We start from the raw sequence: 16,371 nt of genomic DNA on the forward strand, positions 1-16,371 counted from the left end.
GGTATCAAGCATGGTATTCGAGATACAGCTAACGTTAGACCTACTGCGCTACTTAGGTCATGCGCTCGGTGCTATCGGGAGTGTCAGTGTTCTGTCAGATCTTGCATGTTTTCTAAACTGTCTGCATTATACTGGTATTTTTATTAGCACATAAAGCGGATCTTTCACTTGTGTGTATATACGTTTATAACAATGTTACGCGATTCACAAAATGAAAGTGCATTGTTTTTACACGCCGGCAAGAAAGTGATTTGTCTCTCAGAACAGAAGCACGCGACCCAAAATCTTCGATGAGATGTGGGATTTTCATCGTAATTCTAATAGATAAATAAAAATTGTTACAGTTTGTAGGACTTGTTTTTGTAGGATTGGCTAAAATACAATTATTATTAAATAAGTATTTATATAATAATCCGAATTTTTATGTTAATGACCGTAGCGACTAAACAACAACTGTTCTGAATACATAATGAAAAAATTAGATGATTTGACCATACGGGGACATTGTACGATGTTAACTTGCCGAAATATACGCATTTTATTTCCAATCCAAACCGCCTCACAGCTTCAGATCGCCATCTTTGCTCAAATCAAAGCATCTGTGCGTTTGAAAGAGTCAGTACTGCAAAGCTTCTAAACGATCTTGTGATGCAAATTTTAAGATTATTATAGAAACGAAATATGGATTTTAAAATAATTTGATTTCAATTACTGATTCTTTTGGTTAGCAAATCGTAGCATTTGTTTACAGTGAAAATTTAATGTTGCACTAAATACTGATCAAAATATTTTTATTTTGACATTTTTTATTTCTTTCACTTCATTTCATTTTGAGTGTTAATTTAGATTTCCCAATAAATTCGCGGGAAATGAATTTGATGACGTAACCGGAAACCGACATGCTATTAGAACGTGACCCGGAAAACGGGCATGACGATAATAAAAACAGAAGATCATTGAACGTTATACCGGCTTATTTTCTCATTTTTTGAGACACCAATGTACTAAAATACAACGGAAGGTAACACTGATTTTGTTTATCGCTATCGTATCAAGTAAAATGAACAGTTATTGCGAAATAGCAGTAGTTGCTTCATCTAGTAGTTTGGCTAGACGGTAGACCTACTTTCGTTTTACAGTTTACAGATATGATCATATAAATAATTCATCTTCACAACCATATTAATATAATTACTTATCCGCTGATTTTGTCTATTAAGAATATTTGTACCTCTCATGTTCAGCGCATCTTTGTTTACAATTGATATTATGACTGGTCTGCAGGTCTGATCTGACTACCCTCATGATCAGCTGACCCTGACCACAGGGTCACGTTACTACGTATTCCTTTGTAGAAACGGCAGATTCCTCTGTATTACTACAATTTTCTATCTTCTGGCAGAGACGTGTATATGATATACACGTCTCTGCTTCTGGGACGTTGTGACTCCACCTCTCTGTATTGACTTCATGCTTATGTTTACCCACAGGGACATGAGAATTAGTTACAGTCTACATGTATTTTGCGACGGTTTTTTTTTTGGGGGGGGGGGGGGGGGGGGGGGGGGGGGGGGCTTGATTAAAATTTGGCAAAAATGACATCCCCGGTGGTCATATAAACGAGAATTCGAAGCTTAAAGGGGACAAACCCTTTGACTCATACTCATACAATAGTAACATGTCTTGGTACTCTATGACTCATAACCTGTCACAGTTTTACTGAGTTACAGGGTAAACAGACATACATAATGTACCCTGCAAACTCTAGACTTACACTTTACCACTCAGCTACCTGGTCACTGGTGCACTTAATACATGTTTCAGGAGTCTGTGGTATGTTTGTGTTTGTCTCCTTGTGGTATATATTACCAGTAATGTGGAAAACTTTTTAAAAAAAATTGAGATTGTTCCATCACTGGCAACCTATGTCTTTCCCTTGGTTGTCATTTAGATGAAGAAGATATTTATCAATTTAATCTCTTTCATTTGATCATATAAAAACAGAGAATATTTCCCGAAATATTAAGTGTAATCGCTTTAAACATACCTTGTATTACTGACCAGGATTGATGTTTAAACAGGAATGAACTACACATTCTTATAAAATATTTGCATTACCAAAAACACTGAATTTTTTGGGAAAAAAAGCATGCAAGATTTTTTTTTAGAGTCGGACGGGTTAGTAGAGACAAAGTTTTTACTGTATTTGGTATATTAGCTGAAGTGATGAAAATGTGAAATTAAAAAAAAAATCAACTTTGGTTATTAATCAGAGAACTGTCAACAACAAATTTCAAAAGAATGGAATTTGGTTTTTCTCAGTCAGTTCTGATGGCCCATATAAACACATTAATTATGAAGATATAGAATTAAGTTCATTTTACACAATTACCAGCTTCGATGTATTATGTTATTGTTTTATAAATCCTTGCAGAGATTTTTTGAGTCAAGTTTATAAAAGAATATGATTCTTGACAACTTGCATTGACTACAGTAAGAATTTAGCTTTCAAAATCCATTATTGCGCTCCACATTATATTGTTTGTTGACATGTTTCTGTGACATTTTCACAATTATTACATTACTTTTTGAGTACTGTGTTATATATTATTTCTTGAATCCACTCGAACATAGAAATATTTCCTTCATTTCCCAAATCTGTAATTGAAATAATTGTAGAATATACATGTATGTGTTTGCAGTAATAAGAAATATTTTTTAAACATTCATATTAACCTATTTGGTGTATCAATACAAAAATACTTGTTGACATGATACTGCATTACTTTTGGTCTGATTTCAATACACATGATGTCAGATTTTATTTATCAATAGATCTGGCAACCTAACCTTCTAACAGGTCAAAGACCTTTGGCTTTGATGAGACTAATAAATGAATATTCAGAGTTTCCTCTTGCCCTACCACCGGAAGTTAGACACTGACAAGCTCTCATACAGTTGTTGACTTTGGTTTAGGAATACATTCTCAAATGACAGATGATCATATTCTAAATTAAGGGTTGGATTGTCACTAATTTGAAGAGTTATGCCTCTTTGTTTTCTTTCCTATACATCTTATTCTAGCAGATTGCCATTCATATATAATTTTGTTTCCAATTGTTCTACACCTCATATACATCTGATGATATTTGAAAGTGGGTGAAAAATGGAATAGAATATTGTATTGAGTTGCATTGACTTCATTTCTCCAATTCATCCAGATCAAGAGATCTAGAAGGTACAAAAAGGTGAAACTTTACAAATCCATTTTAGTTTCCATGTAGGTAAGATTTTAACATTTTATTAGTATGGTTGTTTTACATTCAATTGTTGGGGAGAGTGGACATATTCATCAGATATATATCCTATATAACAAGGTTTACACTTGCTTATTTGTATACTTAAAATTAGTTTCATTTCTTTTGATAATATCTCTGTGGTTATAGTCTCTCACATGAGTCTTTACACTTCCTTCTATTAAATATCTTCAAAAGTTTCATCTCATTTATTTGTTTCCAGTTTCTTTTTGGTTAAACAATTGACATATTTAGTGGCTTTTGATTTTCAAAATTTACTTTTTGTTTTTCAATACATATCATGTACATCAATATTTTGCATGTCTCTGTAACATACAATGTATATATATATAGAAATGCTCTGCTTATTCCTTTTTAACAATAATTTTAATAAAATCTTTTGTTTGGTTAAGACATCTTGAATTGACGGATCTGTCAGATCAGCACATATTCTGCACAGTAGTCCAAGATAACATTCTGGTTCAATTGTTTTTCTTCTGTATGGCTTACTTGATGATCTTTTCAAACTTGGTCTTGGGCATTATTTGGCTGGTCTAATTTTGTTTAAGAATCTTGAGGCACTATGCTGGCTCCCAAGGAGGAGGGGTGGGACACAAAAGGACAATTCAACAATTCAAATGCACATGCATTCTGTAGTGATTGTACCAAATTTTGAATGCTGCTATAGGTTTGTTTTAATGAATGGCATTTACCTTCATTAAAGACCACTGGAGCCAGACGTGCAAAAAACCTTGAAATCTTCAACTGAATAACCTTGAGGCCAAGATACCTGGTATTGGGCCTGTAGTATGCTGGTGAAGTGTTACAAAATTCAAGGTCACAGTCGTCAAATATGTTTAATTGTTTAACCCCTTTTTTCTCAGTATCAAAAAGAGGTCCAGAGAAGAAGGTGATATGGCCTCTTATTTGGTTGCTGCACAATACCTTAAGTACTCTTTCATACTCAGATGTCAAAGGTCAATGTCACTATTTCTGTCAAATGAAAACCAGTTGCTTGGAACACGACATGTAGCTTCAGATTTGAAAGACAAATGTAAAAGATAATGTAACTGAAGATAGAAAAATACTGTACATATCAATGAAAGACCATGCTTTCCCTACATGAAAAAGTATTAGAACCCAATGTTACTGGTCACATAATACTTCTTTTATGTATTCTTTACATAGATGGATAACGGCAACATTTTAAATACTTTAATTTATAAATACTTATTATCGGTTAGCTTGTAATACTATAATTACTATAATTATTAACATCACTAAAGTATGCTATTTATTGACAGCGATATAGTTTCTTCCTACTTTCAGTGTGAATCTGATGAAATATAATGTAGACATTCACGTACTCACATATTGTGTTTATTCAAGCTAACTGATACTTACTATAGATACCATTTTTCAATATTACCTAAACGGTCAAATTAATATGTCTCTATAATTGTGATGACAGCAGCTTATAAAAAAAGATAAGATATAAATGAGAACAATTAAACAATAAGATTTTATTTCCATTCAAACAATTCATTACTGATGTATTTAACATTTATATAACATTAACAATGAACTCTTCTATTAAATATCATACATTGTAATAAATCACAGTTAACATTAAACACATTTCGAATATAATAGCTTAAACATCACAGATTACAAAAAATATACTTAATTTGTTATATGTTCTGTTACATGTACGTGTGTCTGAGGTAAGATTAATATCCTGAAAGAAGATCAACTGTTTTAATTGTTAAATTATTGTGGAGTATTCATCATGAAAATGAGTATCGAATATCGTGTAAAATCTTTCTTTTTAATACGTGTTTTATTTTTATTTGATGATACTCTGAACATACTGTACATATTCTGAATTGTTACTCAGAAACAATTATTCATAAGACAAAATGAAGTCAGCCGATTTCTTTCTACGGATACGTTTTAAGAGCTCAATATCCACAGTACAATAAGCATATCATACTCGTTTATCGTGTATAATACGCGTCATTTCAGTATATGTTAAGGATATTATCGATAATACAGTAATGTTGTTAGCAGGTGTAGCATTGAAGTATTACTCACTTTAGCACCGCTCTCGTTCTGTTTATATCATTTCTTAACAGACAAACTGGAAACTGTATTAAACAGTTGTTAATGTAATCAAAAGATAATTTGGCACATAAGACATTATAGAATGTGGACATACCTTGGATACGATTTGTCATCGAAATATTTTGCAATGATGTTATCATATGTACATAAATGTATAACATACAGATTATGGGACGTCGGGTACGAAAATGTATTATATCTGTATCTTACAACATACATACAAGGAAACCGATAATCATTATTTAAGCAGCGATAATAAACTGTGTTCCTTCTCACAAGCATGACCATACCGTTCGAGATAATTTCATCAATAGTTACACTTACATCACTTCTCAATCACACTGCAATTACACACAATATAACCTGAGGTAGACAGTTATGCACGCATATGTCGAAAGATTTGAATAAAATATTAGGTTCCACAGGCGACTCGGTGACAAGTTATTCAACCGTATATAGTAGTTTATGCACAATGGCGATATCAAAATGGACATTGCAGAAATACTCATTTGGAATGTTCCTATATTATGCAGATGCTTAAGTTGCCTTTTAACAAGCTTGATAAACATAAACCCGCGAATGATAGGTTATCTTATGCGACTGTGGTTTTACCGTTTAGCCTTTATTTAGCGTTGCAGTCAATTACCCGTTACCATGGCCACATTGATTCGATTTTAATGTTCTTAAATAATTATTAACAAAACCATATAAATAAAATACTTTCTAGAAAAAGAAAACTTGACATGATTTACGCAAAACAAATCTTTTCTACACATATATATGATTATTTTGAATTAATGATAACATGACAGCACAATTATAGATTTTTGCGGAAATACTGAACAACATTATCCATAAATTTCCCATGAACATCATAATGGAGCATTAAAGCGAATCCGTGTTCATACCCATCGTAATGGGCGTGTTCATAGCTATGTTGGAGAGTCTTTAAGCGGTCAGCAAGGATCCAACCATCATCACGAAGGCAGTCATATTCTGCTGTCATGATGTAGGTTTTTGGCAATTCCCGTAAATCGTCGTCTGACGCCATTAATGGGGCAAAATACGGATTTGTTATGATGCTTTCAATTTTCTTTGCGATGTTTCCATTTTCCAGTAGTTTTGCTGCAGCCTTAGTATCCTTGTCGAAGAGGTATTTTGGAGGTAGATGTTTTTGATTGACATATTCAGCATACTTGGACCTCTTCAAGGCCATAGTTGTGTGGTTGTTCACATAAAAGTCTGATGTATAGCCATCGTGTCCGAATGCATACAGTTGCCAGTATCGTACAAGGATCTCTTTCGTAGCAAAAGAGGGACACTTTCGCAGCTTTTGACTGTACTGTTGGTAAGACGGCGTGTTGAAATCCATAGCCTGCAGGGCTGGATATAGTAGGGCTTGAACCTTAAGCTTTGGAATCTGTGTTTCAGATTTCATTCGCAACGATACAGCCATGGCGAGGTTACCACCGGCACTGTCACCTAAAACATGTCACAAGTACTCGATAAAGTGACTCACAAATATATCAATATAAAGACGTAAATAAAAATGTTCATAAATAATTAATAATGGAATATTATTTGACGTGGATTCTGGTTATGAATTAACTCTCGTATTTCATATTCTCTCTAACGATTGCACGGTATTACCATTAGAAATATATGTTAAAGTTCTTAAAGCTTCCTACCCATTACAGCCACTCTAGAGCTGTCAACTCCAAGTTTCTCTGCGTTTTGTATGATGTATTTTGTAGCAGTAACACAGTCGTCCAGTGGAATAGGAAATAGATGTTCAGGTGACAACCTGTACCTGTAAATACAATCGATAAATACACATACAAAAATCCCAGTGGAATCATTATGTGAATTAAAGCTAGACACTCTACCACGTAATTTACAATCTATTCATTTTAAAGGTGAACTGTTGTTGCTGCAGGGGAATGTATGTTTCATGCTTACTGAATCATCGGTATGCAATCGAGAATATAACCACGTACAATGGATTACATATTGTTGTGATGCACATGTTAACAAAGAAAATCATTTGAGAAATAGAGCATGAAAATATCCAGATTTCCTATGTACTTTTAGCTATGGTATATTTGGTAAAAGTAATAGGTATATTCTTGCTGTCATATGATACGTACTCAACAGAAACTACGATCGCCTCAGCTTTGAGAGCCAGTTCCACAGTAAATGCATGGTAAGCATCTGAAAAGAATTAATTATTATTATCATTATTATATCCATAACAGCCCAACAATAATGAAAAGGTCATTGGGCCAAAACAATTGTAAAAATGGGCGTAAAACAGAGCGACATCAAACAAACGAAATATCTTAAAAATAGAAAATATATTTGTGCACTAATGTATATACAGTTTGAAATGGAAACAAATGTGGCTGTGGTTACTCATATTTTGTGGTACAGACCAACAGCATTAGGACAGTTCTGTTTTGTGTATCTGTTACATGTAACTGAACAAGTTGCCGTCGTCGTAAGGACATATACATAACCAGCACAAAACAAATACGATTATTCGGTAGTTCTGTCGTAAAACTAAGTGTTTTATAATTAAAGGATATTTATGCCAGTCGTATCTTATATGTATGTAGGAGGCTGATTATTGATGCACGATATCAGATGCTGTTAGAGTAGTATAGAAGAGTAGCGATCATAAGGTGTGATACTTATCGGTATGAATCCAATGATACTTACCTACACTAAGGAGAGCCCATCCTCCACCGTGGATATGTACGATACCCGGAAGTAGTTTCTGTACACCTGCAGGTTTATATACCCTCACAGGTACTCCGTCAAATGTATCTTCTGTTATCTAAGATGAAAGATACAAAAAATGCACTAAAACTATAAACCATTCATTTCGAACAATGAAACAACAATATTCTTCGGCATCATTCTCAATTTTTTTAATATTATTTCAATAATGATAATGTTATTGAGCATGTACTCTCACCTGTACGTTTTGTAGGATTTCTGATTGCAGGGAAGCAATGTTGAGGTGTTTGATGTTCTCAGTCAGGAAACGTGATATGTTGACAGAGGACGCTATACCAAGCAGCTGGCCCAGTACACTCTATCCAAACAGAAAACAATAAATGACTAACAGTCCTGTTAAGACTACAGTGCACCGATACCTCTCTAAATATGTAGGTAGGGTTTTCTACCGAGTGATTAAGTCAGTGAACATCAGCATATCATTATCATCTATTTGAATTTCACTTATAGGCATATTATCGTTTTTTTTATTCTGTAGAAATTTGTTGATTGAGTGTGCCATTGTCGTTTTTATACACTTTTTCAATTACGGAATGTCATTTGAATAATGTTGATATATATTCATTCCGATCACTTTTGTGTTCTGCATTGATAGTGATGAAGTACCATTCATGAAAATTCAGTACAGAATGTGTTTATACTTGTCATAACTATACTGAACTGTACCAATAGTTTACGAATACAATTATCTGTATCATAAATGCTGTCGAAGAGTACGAACACGGTTGACTAATATAATACAAATTATCACGGATATTAAGGTTGTAAATGTAACATGCCAGGAAAGCTCACCAAATCATTAACAATTCGAACAGAAGCCGACGTTACTCGTTGTTTCCATGGTTCCGCAGCCTCATTTGGAAAAGGGGTATGGAGATAAAGTGCCAAGGTAACGAGGAGGCCTCCGCAAAGCAGGTACGTATTCCGGCTGAATCCGGCCATTCTAGACGCTCCGGACAATCGGATTTCCACCAACGCCCTGCTTAAGAGCTGCACGCTAGCGTGACCTGGAACAAAATACAAATATTTTAATTGTTTGCTTTTATTTATTAAAGTAAACCAACAGAACGCCCAAAGTCTTCATGTACGTAATAAACCAGCACACATGTTCACTGCATAACAAAGTTATGCTTCTGTCGGTCCGGAGGGTGATTTTGTTGTTTTGTCCAGAAGCGGTAGGTCTAGTATGCGTAATTTGTTTTATAATATATACTCCCACAACTCCCGTGTCGCGCAGCGGAGATCATAATAGTAAGACAACGCCTGAACGTGGGTGAAACATTTCAATGTATGGTCATAAAATATGTAAACGTGGAGGTGGAAAGATCGAAGCTATCCACCTTCAGTTTCCATCCTACAATGTCGGGTTTTACAGTTACATGCGTATTACACACTACTTATAAATAATCCAACACTTCACCGAGAGACCTATACCTATGGGGAATTACCACAAATGGTGTGTTTGTCTTCTTTATATTCTTTCAAGAATTAATAAATATCATTTCCATGGGGAGGTAGTATACAAATGGATAGTCTTAGTCAAGAACGAAACACGGATATTACGCTCATGATCTCTTGCGTAATACGGTCAAAAATATTTCTAAAAATACGTTAGTATTTTCTAAACTCTTCAATCTGACTGTTTCCTCAATCTGATATGATGTCATTTTGCGTAAAATATCGCGTGAAGCACCAGACATTTCTGGTTTCGAGAGTTATTTTACTTAATATTTCCTTTCTTTATGACGTCTCAAAATTTAATCCGCAGTGATCATTGGAACACATAAGATACGAGATTAGGCAGACACAGATCATATATATTTTTTCTATACTGCCGTGCTCTTTTGAGAAAACACAAACGCCAAACACATTCGAAGGAAGTCATTAGGAAATACAACTATGCAACATATGGATGAAATTTGGCAACAATTGATCAAAATATGCTTATTCGCCGTACACTGCAAGGTCATTACTGTAACGCGGCATTGGTTGTTCAGGAGAACTTAGACAATGTGATCCCGGTAATCGAGTGTTTATAATTATCATATACATTTTGTATAAGTAGGATTGACAGCGGTTAATCAGTTAATCGTTAATACTGTTATTATTGAATAAGAATTTGGATAACCACTTCAAATATAATTTTATTAATGGGTTACCTCCCTTCTACTGTTAGTATTACGTTTATAACAGGGAAGTATCAGAGGTCATCGCGAGTGTCTGGAACATGTACATGTACAGTCAGTTGATGACTTTTCTCCAGGGAACCGACCTATTGATACACTTCATCAAGAAAAGTTAGTTACTTTGGTGTAGCTTTTTTTTCTAGAATATTCTATTTATTTTATTGATGCAGTCAGCTGTTGCTTCTTTGTGGACTAACACTCGAGTTTTAAACAAAAACATTTATCAATAAATAACGTAGTTTTAAATCGGTTAACCGTTCTGAGTTTCCAGTTAGTTGTTTAATCAGATTTGTAAGCCCCTTATATAACAAAATTGATCAATTTCACACATCAGTTTCTGTTACCGAGATACTGGCACACACAGAAAGGCACTAAAGGTTTCATAAAAAAAAACCTGAAATTTCAAATATAATTAGAAGATATGCACCTTTGCAAAAGCTTAAGCAAGTGTCTTAATCATTTAATTTATCTCAATTGCTAGTTCAGTTGCAAATTTGCAAAAAAATAAAACCTAAAATTCGCGTTATGTGAATATGTACACTTGAAACGCTAGACTCTTGTGTGATGTTTGCTATGATAACCATATGCACAGTATTTATACTGTGAGTTTTAACAATTAAGATAAATATCTTAAAAACTGCAGACGTCAAGGTTAGGTGCATACCCGTAATTAATCCTCGTTTACCATGTGTCTTCTGTACACAGCATGTAGATAGTAACACTTAAAAGAAAATGAACTATTTAAGTAGCTTGGGTCATAAAATAGACCAGTTTAACTTCTTCAAGATCAATCTGTTATAGCATGTATTCCTTTTCAACTATTTATCATGTAACCCGATCATTTTTAAGAAACAAGATACAGATTGAAATTTATAATGGTAATTGTATGAAAATATATGATATTCATAATATATCATATTGTAGCTATATATAAGAAGGTCGATTGTTACTATAGTTAACATTCCAATTCTGTAGAGTACGAGTTGTTCGCTAGCATAGCGACAGATATTTCTATAACAATGAGACAATTACAGTAATATTGCAAATTAAATTAACTGTATAGTGATAATTAAAAGTAAAACGTAATGGAACGGACATATTTTCGGACTCTACTTAAACGCGTTTTCCACACGGTAAGACTTTTTTGGCCAAAAAGTGATACGTTAGTCAAAATTATCAAAAGTGTGCAAATCGTTCTCAGTGTGTAAACGAAGTATTCGGCTGTATGTTATCGATTTGACTAAACATTTTACATGTTTACTAAACACCAAGTATTGGACACCAACACATAACTACCATAAACATTGCGTCAACATTCAAGTTCAACAACTGTGCTCCAATTCACACATGCCAGATTAAGTATGTAACCGCAGGTTTTTGAGCGTTTCTAGTATCATACTACAGACGAGTTATCTTGAATGGAATGCTCATTAAATTAATTATTAGAATGTGTATAATTAATTCGCACATAAAATAATATCTTCTTCATACAACTGTTTAAACTTACACATAGACATGGCATCGACCATGCCAATGGTTCGTTCCATTATTCCGTCTTCCGACATTTTCAATTCCCTAGGGTTGTCTCACAATCTTAATCTCAAAAACGCTGTTGTGAACAATGAATGTATTGTTACACAAGACAAACACGTAATCACACAGCAATTTGTAGAAATTGATAGATGAATTATATATAATTCAACACAACACACTAAGGCACACCATGTCGACTTCGGCCTTATCCTACACAACACTCAACAGGTTTGATCTGCTTTGCGGGTTTTGGCAAAATTTAAATGATTGACAGGGTAATGTGACTCGCCCGGTAAGAATGCATTCTAAAATTCACACTTGGATGCTCCCCGTATTGCCTACGCCTAATTCATCATTCAACCAGTGATATCAAAAATAATGAGAGCTGTCGTAATTCGCACAAAGCTAGTGTTGTTTACAGCAGCAAGTGGGTCATTTTTTGAAAATTTGTAATAACTTCAGATTTAATTGACCGATACTTCCTTATTGGAAAATGTCATTAATGTGTTTTTCTCAATTTGACATATATACTCTATATCATCAACAGGAGCTGGTAAATGGAGCATTAAATGAAAATCCTTACATGTATTCCGGTTTTAAATAAATAAGCACTTCCTATAATGGCGTCTACTCCCTCGTGGGTCTAATGTAGAAAACTGTTTTGTTTAATACAGATTAAGTTATGTCCGGGTCTTGCCATTTATTATCATACTTTTAAGATTTTACTTATATGACCCATTCTGATTCTTGACCAGAAACATTCACTTTAAAAGGAAGCAAATACTGTTTGAATTGAGCTGTTCAGTTATAAAGCTGCTCTATTCGATTTCATACCTTGGATCTGATAACTCATTGTTCTGCAGACAACACGGTAATTCAATAACAGAATTCCAAAACAATGTATACTATAGCGTCTAGTGTGGCCGGAAGTGATGTGTGTCAAAATTATACACAATATGCAGCATGCGTGACTCTAGTTTATGACTAGTTTTTGCTATAATTAATTAACAATACTGTTATTAGGATGTCTGTTTCCATGTTATTACCGTTCATTAGTCGTCTTGTTTTTATAACAGGTAAAGTATTCAGCTGATTTGACATTTTCATTTTTTAATTCGAATTAATTTAATGTGAAGCGATCTTGATCACTGCTACAAAGCTATGTATCTAATGAATTTACTAGATTTTAATTTGAAATTAATAGCAATGTCAAGCAACATGTGTAAGGAGTATATCAACTTATGTACATTGTACAGGTATACCAGGCGATGTTTTCTCAAGTGATAATGATAACACCAGACTACCAGGCATAATCATTAACCTTAATCTCGTAACGTTACGAAATCGGTAACTTACTGAGGTACACGTCAGTCGTGCCTTCTTTCTGTATCTCGGTTTATATCACAATGACTGGATGTCCTCTCCAATTTGTTTATATACACTATCAGTCACATTTTAGGCAGTGATATGACAACCTGTAGGGCTTTACATTTAAATAAAAAGTCTGTAATACAATGATTAAATTCACAAATTTCAACCAAATTCATTACAATTATTCATAATCAAAAAAATGATTTTATTACCAGTGCATGTTTGAGAAGACTTTCATCCTTCAATTTTTTAGATCTAGATTTTTTTTTTTTGTGAGTCCTCTTCTACAATTGTTTTTTTCAAAATAAGGTTGTGTTAGGTATTGTTTTACGTGACATTAAAATAGTAAAACCATTAAGCATTGTATTCCGTAATGATGGCCCACTGACGGACGACATTATAATGCCATCCCACTGACGCTCCCGGACACGGTAGTGTGGCACCACATCGAATCATATACCGAAAACGGTTAAACATCAAGTTGTACTAGGGTATTATCAAATTACCTTCCTGACAGGGGCGACCTCTCGACTAAAGACTATGGAAAGATTCGATTACCTTTCTCTCAGGGGCGACCTCTCAAATAAGGACCAGGGAAAGATTCAATTGCCTTCTTCATAGGGGCGACCTCTCTACTGAGGACCATGGGCAGATCTAATTACCTTCTTCACAGGGGCAACCTCTAAACTAAAAACCAGGGGTAGATCTAATTACCCTCCTCACAAAGGCGACCTCTTAACTAAGGACCAGTGGCAGATTTAATTACCTCCTTCACAGGGGTGACCTCTAAACTGGGGAAACGTTAAACATTAACATGCATATACATTAAGAAAGGGTGATGTTAAGTATGAAGAGAAATGGAGAGAAAAAACTAAATTGTGTTTACGAATCTTCCTGTGGGTGCAACTCTTACCTCCCAGTAAAGTTCGGATTTCCTGGTAATTCTCACGATAATAGTGCAGCTACATCGATACCCATTGTTTACTTGTCCATAATGACAAGTTTTTTTTAAATAATTATTATCAAATTGGCATAAATCCTTTATGGGTTCATTTTGATCTCACGATAATGAGATATGAAATATGCTATGAACACAAATTGTGATTAAGATAATAATACACATATATATTGGTGTTGTTGACTGTTGTTATGGTTAATACACTATTCCCTATAACATTGTTTGTTTCATCTAACATTGTTTGTTTGCTGGTAAGGGGTTTAATCCATGTTGGGCGGAGGGGGGGGGGGGGGGGGGTCACAGACACCGCTAGAAGAAAAAAACGCAGACAGGAAGGGTAGGCAAGTCAGGAATTAACAATTGGATAAAAATCCCGAGTTCTGCAACAGGGATGGGACGGTTTGTGTCTTCAATGGGATGTCTCATGTCCCTATCACAACACCTATCGTTCGTAGGTTATTGGCGTTATTACCGCCTGGGTCATGAATTTATCGTACATATATGAGATGTTAGGACACTTCTCCACTGACCCACTATGTTGACAACAGCAAACATCAACCGGCCTTAACCGCTTGGAACATGAATGTTGTCGTATATTAATGAACGTTAGGGCACTTCTCCACTGATCCACCCCCAGGGCCCAGTTGCTCAAAAGGTGATTAGGCTAACAACAATATTAAAATACCGGTAAAATAATTTCTGGTAAAATTTATTTGACAAAATTTTGAACTATAACACTTACCAGTCTCTGCATACCTGCTGATTTTGAAGGATATACATGATATATAGTATATATATGATTTTTAAGTGAAGGAGAAGTTACATTTTTACTAATCAAATGATTAAGCTAATCATCTTTTGAACAGGCTTTGAATAGGTTGTTCACAACGCACCGGCCTAAACGGCCTGGGTCATGAATGTTATCGTACATGTATGAGCTGTTAGGACACTTCTCGGTGGGTAATGTCGCTGATAACATACTGTCGTGGGTCATTATACGAGGTAGCCTATTTGATAAGGCCCATTGTAACTGTAATGTCATATACTTAAGGAAACGCGTTCATGATAATTATTATATATACATGTACTGTTAAGTTGCTGATATGAAATTTTGCGATCCGCTAATAAGATAAATATTTCGATTTCCTTGATGTACATATTAATTTCCTTGTGTATTACGAAAAAAATCATTAGGCCATATGAAGTTTTATTTCCTTTATAAACGAAATAACATGTGTGTGCATTACCCACGACTTGCTACCTTCAATTCAGCATCATTTATGAGATGGTATTGTAGGCGCATCTATATCATTAAACATACAAGTACTAAGGGTCACTAAACGCTATGGGTAATGAGCCATTTGGTAACCAAAACAACAGTACTTTTTGATGGATGGTTATGAGTTTTAAATTCATAATAAATTGTCGTTTATCGTTATATGTTGAAAGCCGATTAAAATAAAACATTTCGATAAACCATCTAGAACGCTATTCAATGATGAACATGAAAAAATGGGGCTCTCTTAGGTTGCGAAACACTTAATCCGAAAGTGTTAAAGGACTCGCACAACTTAATAATTTACTATATGCTATTACAAGTGACCCCATCCCTTCAATAGCTCGTTTGAAGTTCATATGATGTGTAATTTATATCAAATTAAAGTTTGAAGTTTTTTTCTATCGGACAAATGTTAGTGTATAGGTTTAATGGCATATAAGAGCAGACGGAAACTCGAAGTCCTGACATTTACAGTACACTGGAAAACCCCCACCTGGGGAATTCCCGCCTTTTTACACTTCGAATCATACGTCATTCTATTTTCAGCAGGAGTGTATATTTGTGATTTTCCAAATCTCAAAACCCTTCTCTTTATTCTCGTATATAGAAAGGACTCATTCCATATGTTATTTACTTAGGAAAACAGCTATAAACCTGAGAAACACATTTTTCTCAGGGACTTGGTTCAGGTGAAACACCAGCTGATTGGCTGATTTAGTTGTGCGAGTCCTTAAACAGTAAACCACCTGGTCAGTTGTCACCCTACATGTACATATGTTTTTTTTATATAAGTGAGCTTAAACAATAATGTATTGTGCAGTCAAA

General features: G+C 34.5%; 1 protein-coding gene across 5 annotated transcripts in view; it reads right to left on the reverse strand.

Annotated features, from left to right (window-relative positions):
- Positions 1-4,797: 4,797 nt before the first annotated feature.
- Positions 4,798-16,371, reverse strand: part of LOC117342174 (neutral cholesterol ester hydrolase 1-like) — a 52,252-nt gene continuing 40,678 nt past the window's right edge. For 4 of the 5 annotated variants that reach the window (XM_033904202.1, XM_033904197.1, XM_033904203.1 and 1 more), the window contains exons 2-7: positions 9,012-9,226; positions 8,398-8,517; positions 8,139-8,256; positions 7,568-7,631; positions 7,109-7,230; positions 4,798-6,902 (exon numbers count right to left, since the gene is read on the reverse strand). In XM_033904202.1, coding sequence (XP_033760093.1) covers positions 6,238-6,902; positions 7,109-7,230; positions 7,568-7,631; positions 8,139-8,256; positions 8,398-8,517; positions 9,012-9,161 — 1,239 coding nt within the window. In that variant the 5' untranslated portion in view covers positions 9,162-9,226 and the 3' untranslated portion in view covers positions 4,798-6,237. Of the gene's footprint in view, positions 6,903-7,108; positions 7,231-7,567; positions 7,632-8,138; positions 8,257-8,397; positions 8,518-9,011; positions 9,227-11,912; positions 12,136-16,371 lie in introns of those variants that run through there. The other variant, XM_033904200.1, reaches the window with a different exon arrangement.

The sequence above is a fragment of the Pecten maximus genome, chromosome 14 (assembly GCF_902652985.1).
Source record: "Pecten maximus chromosome 14, xPecMax1.1, whole genome shotgun sequence".
In the NCBI taxonomy this organism is placed as follows: domain Eukaryota; kingdom Metazoa; phylum Mollusca; class Bivalvia; order Pectinida; family Pectinidae; genus Pecten; species Pecten maximus.